General features: G+C 28.9%; 1 protein-coding gene across 1 annotated transcript; it reads left to right on the forward strand.

Moving 5' to 3' along the window:
• On the forward strand, positions 1-7,349 carry LOC114168279 (folate-sensitive fragile site protein). Its single transcript, XM_028053032.2, has 11 exons — positions 1-174; positions 283-350; positions 1,651-1,732; positions 2,322-2,405; positions 3,050-3,089; positions 3,748-3,793; positions 5,089-5,147; positions 6,066-6,133; positions 6,301-6,384; positions 6,469-6,533; positions 7,010-7,349. The coding sequence occupies exons 1-11, from the start codon at positions 119-121 to the stop codon at positions 7,105-7,107; spliced, it is 750 nt and encodes a 249-aa protein (XP_027908833.2). The 5' UTR covers positions 1-118; the 3' UTR covers positions 7,108-7,349.
• Positions 7,350-11,876: the final 4,527 nt, after the last annotated feature.

Raw genomic sequence — 11,876 nt, forward strand, 5'->3', positions numbered from 1 at the left:
GTTATTGGAGTTAAGGGCTCAAGAAGTGAGGAAACACAGTTTAAGGTTGTTTTGCCTTCCCAGGGAAAGGGCAAAGCAAAGGGAAAAAATTTCGATTGCTTTGCTTGTTGTCATAACCATGGCATCGTTTGGGTCCCTCAAATCCACCATTTTCGACAAAGAAGAGAGGAAACAGTGAGCACTGTTTTTTTTTTTTTTTTTTTTTTTTCAATTGTTTGATTCATTTGGATTTAATCGAATTCTATTTTTGAAAACCTAACTGTATCCTAATCGGAATCGCAGGCAATATCAGTGGCATATTCGGGGCCTTAATGCATTCGATCGTCACAAGAAATTCATCAATGATTATGGTAATGTTTCTGCAACAAAATCTTTAATCATTTATTGTAATTATTATTATCATTTTTTTTTTTTGTAAATTACGTGCTTTTGAAAAATGGCCTGTTTCGTGATGAATGTTTTTTCGGTTTGGTATAACAATTGTAGTTTTGTTTAGCCTTAATGGACAATAAGGACCTGAACATATTTATGGCTGTTGATGTGGTTGGTTCCTTAGAACAATGTCCTATATCAAATGGGTGATGAACAGTTTCCTCCACTGAGATGAAAGGAGGCTACAGTCATCCTTACACATGTTTAATTATGTTATGAAAGCTTTAATCATTTATTATTGAATACTTATATTACCTCTCTTAAAGATTAAATTAAAGTTCCTTTTAAGAATTTTCTGTTTCGTGATATAAATGGTTTTGTTTAGGGTTGATGGACTGTAAGGAACTGAACAAATTTATAGTTGCTTATTTGGTTGGTTCATCATAATAATGTCCTATAGCGAATGGATGATGAACAGTTTCCTCCACCGAGTTGGAAGGAGGCTACAATCATCCTGACACTCTTATTCAAATATGGATCTCATTTCTCTAAAGTGAAATGTGAGCAAAGTAATCTCGATTGTTGATGAGGAAATCAACTGTTGGTATACTTGTTATGGCTCACATGCATAAGAAATCATGAATGTGTGAATGTACTAACAGTTCATTTTTATCATTAGATTACTATAACTTGGTCACTTCAGAGGATCTGTATCTTTAAAAATACCCATCTTTACCCGTACCACTGATTTTTCTTTTCTTACTAGCAAGTTCTGCTAATTCAGAGCAAAAAGAGAAGCGGTCAGGAATCTACAGACAAGTTTGTTTGTATTCTTCTTTGTTCCTTGTTTTGGTAATCAGAATGTGTTGGCAGCTTTGTTTTGTTTGTTTTCTGGGACCTGTTGGAAATTTGATTTAGTGATAAATAACCAATAAAACGATACCTTGATCGGAATTGCCTTTTGGATAATTTAATTTTCTAGAAAACTACAACGACATTGTTTAATTGGGGTAACTAATGCCAAAGTAATAAGAATAGGGCTTATGCTATTACTGTTGCCATTGTTGCCATTGTTGCCCCGATGGATGTTATCATTACGTAGTGTACTGAATTATTTTCTGTTTATCTGCTTGTAGTTATTTATCATCTAGGTCCTGCTAGAGAATACTTCTGTTTTTTTGTGAAATTTCAGCTTAGTTTTTTTTTTTCTTTGGTTTAACCTTACTCTTTCCCATCTAGAATTTCTTCTTAGATTTTCTCTTTTTGTGACTACTACAGTTAATTTTTATGGAAAAGAACGACCTTCAAACTTGAAGTTGCCTATTAAAACAGATCAAGATACATTAAGAGAAGGATACAGGTAAGCTTGTTATATTGTCTTATTTAAGCTAAAGCTGGTGGGAGTTTCTTTCCTTTTGTTATATCGCTTGAAACTGTTGCCTTGGCTTAGTTTTTCTTCTCTTGTTTTACAATAAGAAATCAGCCTGCCCTCCTTATTTTTTCCAGTTAAATTTAAATTATTTTCCTTACTCTTCTTTTTCACATGTAATGGCTATCCCTTTTATCTTTGGAATATCTTTTATGATAGAATCTACAACATTTCCATGTGCTTTCTTAAAACTTTTATGTGATCTTATCTAGCTATGCGAGTGAAATCATGATCAGTGGAGTACGGGAGGCCTTACTTATATTTAACCCTCGTATGAACTCAGCCTTTTCTTAACAAAAGCGTAATGGGTTTCTGTCATTTTATGTGTGTTCAACTCCATTGAAATTATTGTGAATCTGAATTTTTTACCCTACATAAGATACTTCCGAACCTTTCCTTGTGAAGATGAATTTCTTTTTTATTATTGGGAACGAATTTACCTTCCTGCATTATCATCTCTTCTCTCAATTTGTTTATCTCTGTGTCAGAATTTTAATGTTGCTAATCCAAATATTGCAAGATTCATCCGGTCAGAGGAAGATGACATGAATCCATCGTGGGAACAAAGGCTAGTCAAGCGTTATTATGACAAGCTTTTTAAGGAGTATCCTTTGCAAACATGTCCATTATTTTAGTAGTACTATTTATACGGTAGGAGTGATGGTTTCTTCTATTTATTTATGTAATATTAGCATTTGGTTTTAATTTGAAGTTTGATGAAATTAGTTGGTTTTGGAATGCGAACAATGCACATGTAAGAGAACAAAGCACATGTAAGAGATTTAGAGATTTCTATAGATTAGATTTTGCATCCAATTTATCAACTTGGTCCCTTTTCCATAGAGCATTTTATATAAAATAACTTATATGAAAGGAGTAAGAAGTTTATGATTGGCATTGCTTCTGACTCATTCCAATATCAGAATTACAGTTGTGGACTGCAGTCTAAGTACTTACCTGCATTGTTTCCTGTATATTTTAATCTTGTTCTCTAGTGTAAATTTTGTTTTCTTTTTGTTTTTTTCCTAAAACAAAATCTGCAGTCTCTTTCTGAATTTTTATTTGATAAATCTTAGCTGACTTAATTTGTGAATATTATCCAAAAGTAGTTTTGGCCTGGAGTTTGTTGATGGGAAAATACTGTTATCTATTTGTTTTTATCATGGTTTGCAACTCTGCATTAACCAACTAATTTTACTGCTATTGAAATTTGTTGTACTTGTTTGCTTGTACCTTAATCCTTTCAAGATACTGCCTCGCTGACATGTCACATTACAAGAGTGGTAAGGTAATTATTCATTACTTTTAGAATATATCTTCGTGGATTGCTAAATTTTGCAATCTTTTGTGCTTATTCTTGTGACTGAAACTCTAGTTTGGTCTTCAAGAGATAGGGTCAGTATCAATTGAGCCCCTGACAATTTTTTTGCGTCAGTTTACTTCCTGAAAGTTAATATTTCCATTCTGTATTTTTCCAGATGTAGCAAAGTGTACAGAAGGATTCAATCTATTGAGGGCTTGAATGATGCTGACCCTTTCTCTTTGGACATATAAAATAATGGTTTAATCATTTTATTTTAGTTTTGGTAAATCACTCTGGTACCTATGAGCAATAATTTTTGACCTATTTCTCTATCTTTTTGCCTGAACACATTGATGAGCTGCCAGTAGTCAGTAATCATTATACCTTATATTTTGCTGGCTCAACTATGTTCAAAGATTCCTGTTAAAAAGCATTGTAATCTTTCTTTAAAAGTATCAGAAGCTATTTTGTGTTATTACTTTGTAAAGTTAACTGCTTAAAATTTTGAGGTAAAGACGAGGTGTTTTCTTCATATCTTTTTCATGGGGTGTTGGTGATCAAGGGGTTTTATGAAGTCTAGAAACACATTTTAAGCAGAGTACATCATTAATTATATGCTGATAAATTGCATTTTTCTTTTCAGATTGGCCTCAGGTGGAGGACAGAGAAGGAAGTCATGTCTGGCAAAGGTATTAAAAGTTCTTTCACTGGCTATAGCATTAATATAAATTTGGTAAGTATCCAAACACTTGCGGAACTCACCTCCAAAAGCTAGCTATAGGGGTATTAAAAGTTCTTTCACCGGCTATAGCATTAAAAAACTGCTTGATGTGGGACTTGGACACCCCGTAATACCCAAGATCCTATCAAACTGCTAGCAAGAAGAGAAACTTGTCGGTTAATTTTTAACGTCTAATTTATTTAAGTTTAATTTAGTTTCACTTCACCTACTTTGTACAGGCAATTAAATGTTATTCGTTAATTAATGTCTAATTTATTTAAGTTTAATTTAGTTTCACTTCACCTACATTTACCTGCCTGTAAAATGTTATTTGTTTTATAAACTAATCTTCAGAGTGGCCAATTGTTTAACTGAACCCATTTAATAGAAAAACAGACACCCTTTCAGAAAAAAAAAAAAAAATTGAAATGTGAAGTAGAATTTGTTGGCTTTTAAAGGATGCTCTATTAATGATATTACTTTCTTTGCGGACTTGTTGGCTTTGCGTCCACATCTTTAATTCTTTAAATTGTTGCAGAAACTTTTTTCTATTTAATTTTTAAAAAGAACAACTTGGGGAAGAAAAAACTTCTTTTAAGACATCAAATTTCAAAGTCCTAATCCACCTTCATTCTTGGGCCTGCAACAGATCTCCTGTGTCCTAACTTACAAAATGGTCTCTTCTGTGTGTCCACACCTCATCATCAAGCAAAGGATAGTAGGTGGAAATGTAATACAAAACAGGTCTGGATGAGGGTAAATTACCATCCACTTCCATAAGATTAAGAAGCAGCTTTAGGATTACACTAAGTAACTCCGAAGTCAACACAGTTTTAGAACCACACAACCAGCTGTGTTTTCTACTTCACACAGGTAAAAAAGAAATCAGTTCTTTACTTTTAAACCGGCCGGCTCACTCATAGCAAAGTGCCAAGTTTAACCTTAAAATTGGAGATAGCATAGGTAAAACATTAAGACTGGAAAGAACCTTTGAAAAGAATTTACTATCCTCCATGACAGTTAGCTTTGCAAAAAATATAGGAACAGAACATCACAAAAGATTTATAATTTTTTTTTAAATATACCGAGTGCTGGATAAAAGGTGACTCAAGACAAGGGACAATACAGCTCTAAATATTTTATATTTACTAAATCTGGGTTCAAACTTTGTCCACAATAGAGTGATAAAAAAGTAGTTGTTTTCATTTGTTCTGTTTGGAATCCTTCTCAGCCTTAAAATTGATTGGTTATGCAACTTTGCAGGCCAGTTCATATGTGGTAACAAACATTGCAATGAGAAAGATGGTTTAGCAAGCTATGAGGTAGGCATTTTATGCTGATAACTAAACAATTGGCTTTGAGTAGTCTAATTGCGTCAATTGATCCTACCTAGTAGGTAAAGGATTTGTTATTTCATTTGTTTTGTCTTTGTTTTGGATTGTGTTATGCTGTTTACTATGTTTGGTTTCAGTGCAAGTGTTTTGGTTCAGTGTATAAAGATCATAAATAATTAGAAAGAGAAACACTAATTACACACTCTCAACTAAACTCTTTATCATTGACTGAAATTTATTGGGGATCATTACATTTGTGGGTTCTGTCCCAATTTCTTTAGTTTTACTTACAGTAGTGGTTCTGATAAATTTCAACCAATGATAGTGTGAAAGAAATGTGTTCATAAACACTCTTGTAATTAGGAATAATATGTTTGCTTTATTATACACATTATATCAGTATAAATGTTGAATCCATTGGTGTAGTAAAAATATGCATTTTTCAGCATCATGGCTAGTTTTTGTGCAAGTGTCTTAGTTCGTTGTATCATGCTAATATAATAACCCGGAAGAGAAACACTAATAACTCACTTTCAGATACACTCTTTAATTGGTTGAAACGAACTGGGAATAATTAAATTATTTGTGTCCCGCTCCCAATTTCATTAGTTCCACTTATAATTTTGTGATTCTTTATAATTTTCAACCAATGATAGTATGTTATGAACACACCTCTACTTATGAACATTATATGTTTGATTTATTCTATACATTCTATAAGTATAAATGTTGGATCCGTTGAGATGTGTTTTTCTGTGTATGCTTATATTTTCTTTCTCTCTCAACACACTTCTTGGTTGATTATTCTATTAGCAGCTTTGTTTATGTTTGAGGGCCAAGGAGATTAATTTGTGAATATCTCATCACGTGTTTCCACTCCTTTTTTCTATTTGCTTCATATTACAGGTGAACTTTTGTTACTTTGAAGCTGGAGAAAACAAACAAGCCCTAGTTAAATTGGTAACATGTGAGCGGTGAGTCAGTGTGTGCCAATGCTGGTTTTGTGTATATGCCATTGTTTTTCTTCCATACTGAATGTTAGTACCTGTGCTATTAAGGACTTTGTGTGACTTTTTACTCATTGAAGGTTGTGCAAAAATCAACTTTGTCTTTCATTTTTTTCTTGGTTATTTTCTAATAGATGTGCATGCAAACTCAACTACAAGAGGCAGAAAGAAAAGGAGCAGTTAGAAAAAAGGCAACAGGATCAAGATAGACGAAAGAGGTAAGAACAATGCTCTCCCAAATCATACTTCTTTTTTCCACTTTTTGGCTAGAAGACGTGGAGATTAAGTTCTTTTATTTACAGGAGTCGTTCAAAGAGTGATGATGATCTAGATGATTACGAAGAAAGCAACGAGAGAAGGAGAAAAGGTTTGAACTTGACCTACCTTTATAAGTTTATTGCCAGTTTTACATATTGGCATGAAAATCTGTGTTTTCGATTTATAATTTCTTAATGTTGAAGAATCGACTTGGATAATTTATCATTTGTATGAGAAAGATTAGAGAGTTTTCCCATATGTATAGCAGAGTCCAGTTCCTTCAGAGTGTAAAGCACCTGTGCTCACCTTTCAACCAAAAGAGAAATAATAGAATGCTAAGCCTCTTTCCCTCTATCAACCAAAAGAGAAATAATAGAAATAATTTCCCTCTGATTTGAATGGTGATTCTAGGGAAATTTGGTTCATCTGTGTTTAAGCATGATGGATAAAAGCTCACTGTCTGCTCGACTTGCTTCTCTGTTGCTCCATCCAAATGTTTGCAAAACCTTTATATGCTTCAGAAATCTTGTCCTTAAATTTAATTGTATGTTACAAACTTAAACTTTCTTGACCATGTATTTACAGGCAAAAAGGCTTTGACTTCATCCAGTGATCGTAAAATTGATGGTGATGATGATGATGATGATAACTTAGATGAGTTTCTTGAGGGTATGTTTCCTTGATCTTGGCTTATTGACTGTCACAACTTAAAAGTGCTTCCGTGCATCAAAGCTGAGCAAACAGAAAAAGGATAGGTTGCATGTGTATAGTGTTGTGTCTGAATAATGAAAATTGCTTAGCAGAATGATCTGTTTCATGATCCTAAACTCTAAATCCTAAATCCTAAATCATTTATAATGGATAAAAGTTTGTTGTTTGATGTATTTTTAATGAAAAGAGCATGCAGCAGCGTATTTTGATGTTATGGTTTTTGTATGTGACTTCAAAATATGATAAAATTTGAAGTATGTCATGTTATAATGGTTTGTGCATGAAGTGTATGATGTTGTATCGCTAGGATATTCATTCATTAAGATTTTTCCTCTCAATTAGTTTAAGCTAAAAAGTTTATTAAATAAAACCATCAAAGCTTAAAGATTTTGCAATTATGGTATAAGATGTTGAACACATATAAAGTAAATGGGAGAAAACTTAACTCCTGATTTATTTTCTCTCTTTATACATTCAACTTTTTGTTTTTAAAAAAACACTTTTATTTTATTCTCTCAGCCCAAATTAAATATACAATTATTTTACTTTTTTTATTATAAAGAAAAGGACATTACATTCCATCCATAAGAAACAATAGATACCACTGTGATATTTGTTCTCAACAATCAGAACTATTTTATGAATTTATTTGAATATTTTGATGTTTGTAAATAAGAAGGTCGTTCAATATTTTTATTTTTGTTGAACTAAATGGGTTTTCTTCAAAGTGAACACTTAACATTTGTTGAATGAAAATTAATTTCCTTCATTTCCTTTCCTAACTTAAATTTGCTCATTTTTTCCCCCATTTTCTCAATGAATTGTTTGTGGAAAGCTCTTCTACTTTCTCTTTTTGTTGAGTGAAATGTTCTTTTGGCCAATGAATGCCTTTATATTTGACTTTTCTTTGGATTAAATATGTTTTTGGTCCCTTAACTTTCATTTAATTTTGGACCAATTTAGTCCTTTATCTTTCGAAATACGTGAATTTAGTCATTTTGATCAAATTTTGTTAGGTTTATTTGATATTTTATAAACATTTTAGAATTGTATCTAAGTTATTTATATTGATTGACACATTTTTTGTTTAATATTAAGTCAAATATTATTATGAAATGCATTTAATATGTCAAATAAACTTAACAAAATTTGATTAAAAAGATTAAATCCACGTATTTTGAAAGATGAGGACTAAATTTGTTTAAAGTTTCAAAATGGACTAATTCCAAAATTCAATGAATGTTAAAGATAGAAAAACATATTTAACCTTTTTTTTAAGTCTTCTCATCTAAATTCAAAAATGAAAATTTTCATTAAATAATTTATAACACTTCGTAATGCAAAACATCTTATTAAAACCTATTTATATTTTTTAGGTGTACTTTACTTTTAAACTCAAATAGATAAATGTCCTGAAAGTAATATTAACCAGGAAAAACTTACATATTATAAAAATGTACTCAAATATTTAAATGGAAATTTTATATATTTATTTTGATTAAACATAAATCAATCTAAAATTAAAATTGTGATCATAAAAAGGATTACTCTAATCCGTTTTGACTTAACTCTTCATTGATCCGTACAAAATAATATATGATTTCAATTGTTTTTTCTTCTCATAGTTTTCATTTTTGTTAAAAATGATCGATATAATTTTGTTTGTTAAATTGATGTTCACACAATTTTAAAATAAAATACGACCATATTATATACAATGGTATGATCATAAAGTAGTTGGAGTCATACAATGTCACATATTTATTATGTTTCGTTATAACAATTGAGATGATATTGACATCAATTTATCACACACGAAACTATTAACTTCTTTTAGAAAAAGAAAAACTATATTGAAACAAAAATAAAATAAAATATATCATTGAATAATTTCAACAAAATTAAAAAAAAAATTAAATTAAAAAGATGTTTAATAATATAAATTTATAACAATAAACATATTTCCTTTTTTTTTCATATTTCAAAATAATAATTTTATCTTTTAAAATATAATTATTTATTAAATTTTTAAAAATTTACAGTTATTTTTATAATTTTTTTTGTATAAAATCTTTTATCTCTATTATTTCTTTTTTTCAATTTATCAACCATTTTTTTCTCATCTTTTATGATATATTTTATTTTATTTTTAATAAATATAATATTATTTTATATATAACTTAATAACATTATATTATTATCATTTATTAATATAATATTATGCTATACGTCTCTTATAGATTCCGAAATTCGTGAGATAGAATGGACCATAAACTAATAAAACATCGTTTTGTGAGTCTTTACTTAAAATAGAAACCCTTTAAAATAAAGTATTTGATTCCTTCATGACTAAATTACTAAGTATCATGTAACCAAACAAATTCAGATTAAAGAAAAGTTTTGTTTGGTTTATGGGAAAAAGAAAGAAATAATATATTATGCAGTGTCTGCCGTTTCGTCGCACACTGTGTTGTATTAAGAGTGTCGTATATTTTAACATATGCATTTTACGATAACTACAACATATAAGTAACTATTATAGTATTTCATCTTTCAAAGGATAAAACGTGTTTTTCTTCCCATAAAAGGTCTCAAATTCGTTTTTTTTTTAATTTCATTTTAATTATAAAATTAAATATGTTTTTAATTATTAATTTTTATTCAAAATTAAAACTTCATATACAATTTAATTCTTAAACTTTAAATGATAAATATAATCTACTAAATTATAATAAGTTAGTATTGCAACAATAAAGTTGAATTGATTAGAGCTATTGATTTAGGTAAATGCTTTATTTTTCTATTAATGATTTTATTTATTTATTTTTTCTCGATAAAAAAAATTGATAAATTAGATTACAGTGAAAAGGTCATTTTAGAAAAATCATAAATAATGTTTTATTGTTATCCTGGTATAAAAAATGAAGGCTTTTTAATATAAAATATAAAATTTTAGGTTTTTTGTGAGTGAAGAGTGAGTAAGCTAAGAGAGTTTAAGATGGTGCCACGTTTCTTTGTCGTTTAGTGAACACAACACTCACCGAAGAGGTTGAGAAGTACAACTAACACGTGCCTCATGCACGTGTCTTCCCCTCCTTCATTTTCTCCGCAAAACAACAAAATTCTCACAAATTTCCAAACTCTGCAATGCCAACTGCAGGTAGTTGCCATTATCATATTTAAATGCATGTCTCTCTCACTCTCCAGACAAACTATTCAAACAAATATTTAATATATATTTTTAGTTAATTATTTTTTTTTATCTCTTAATTTTAAGGAAATTTTAAAATTAATTTTTTTAAAATTTTTTATACCAATTTAATTTTTTATTTTAAAAAATACGTAGATTTAGTTTTTTTATTATATTGTATTAAGTTTATTTGACGTTTTAAATATATTTTATAATAATATTTGAGTTAACATTGAAGTAAAAAAATATATCAAACAGTGTAAATAATTCAAATATTATCATAAAATGTGTTTGAAACATCAAATTCACATATTTTTAAAGGTGAATGACTAAATTTATCAAAAATTAAAAAATAACCTAGTCTAAATTTCACTAAAATTTGAAAAACCTGTATTTTGAACTCAAAAATCAAACATTGAAATAAAAAAAACTACTCGTATTTGAAGATAAAATATGTTACATTCGCAAATATTCATTATTTATAAAATTAAATTAAAATTAAATTATAATTTTTTAAATTAAATTTAATTAAAATTACAATTTAATTTATATTTTAATAAATTTAATTTGGATTATATTTTATATTTTTTAATTTAATTTTATGTTTTATTTTAAAAACTTATAAATTATTTTTTAAAATATATATAAATTATTTTACAAATATCTTTTAGACGGATATCTAACATATAACTGTTCAGAATAAATAATTGTGTATTCATAGACAACTCAACAAATTATCATCCTAAGTTAAATATAATTCATTAATGAAATTATTTAACTACTAAAATTCATTAATGGTAATAATTTATTATAAAACATGTAATTAAACCATGACCTAACATGAGATGTGGTTTTTCTTTTTATACTAATCCTAATTAAATTTAGTATAGGTAGAAGGGGACACGTGGATGGGTCTTCGTGGTGGGGCCACGCATGTTGTTCGTGACTGCAACACGTTGTGGAATATATACAGGTGTCACAGTTAGGTGAGACTTTAATTATTATATATTTTAATATCAGTTCACAACTTTCTTTTTTAATCATTTTTTTATTTTATTATTTTATCACCATAATATAAACAATGTTATTCTCTTACGGAATATTCTTTTTACTACAATAATATATGAAGATTAAACCAAAGATTTTCTATACTCTTAATCAAATCTAAATGACAATTATTTTTTTTAATATTGATTATAGTAAAAGTTATATAAGATTTGTGTATTAGCTAAGAATAATAAAGCATAGGTATTTTAAACATTAAAAAAAATGAAAATTTAAAGTACTATTTCATATTCTATATTGAGCTAGGTTACATGAAGATGAAGCTAGATATACTTTTCAACAATGTTTCTTCATAAGTCTCATTCTATAATTGAGAAAAGGTTCAATTTTTGTCAACACATCATTGTTCTTACATTACACTCAAGTAATTAGGTAATGCAGGTTTCATTTTTTATTACATTTTCTCTTAGTTTTCTTCCAAAGGGGAAACATCAGACATTGACAAAGACCTTTGCGTGAAGTAGAAATAAAATATATTTCTTACAT

Source organism: Vigna unguiculata, chromosome 11 (assembly GCF_037176805.1).
Source record: "Vigna unguiculata cultivar grain cowpea cultivar isolate G323 ecotype 2 chromosome 11, ASM3717680v1, whole genome shotgun sequence".
Taxonomy (NCBI): domain Eukaryota; kingdom Viridiplantae; phylum Streptophyta; class Magnoliopsida; order Fabales; family Fabaceae; genus Vigna; species Vigna unguiculata.

Bases quoted from the DNA above. Each gene is read 5' to 3' on its own strand.
- LOC114168279 (XM_028053032.2), top strand. From the start codon at position 119: ATGGCATCGTTTGGGTCCCTCAAATCCACCATTTTCGACAAAGAAGAG. The intron at 1,733-2,321 runs GTAAGCTTGTTA...AAATATTGCAAG, and splicing joins ACATTAAGAGAAGGATACAG to ATTCATCCGGTCAGAGGAAG. The intron at 3,794-5,088 runs GTATTAAAAGTT...GCAACTTTGCAG, and splicing joins GGAAGTCATGTCTGGCAAAG to GCCAGTTCATATGTGGTAAC.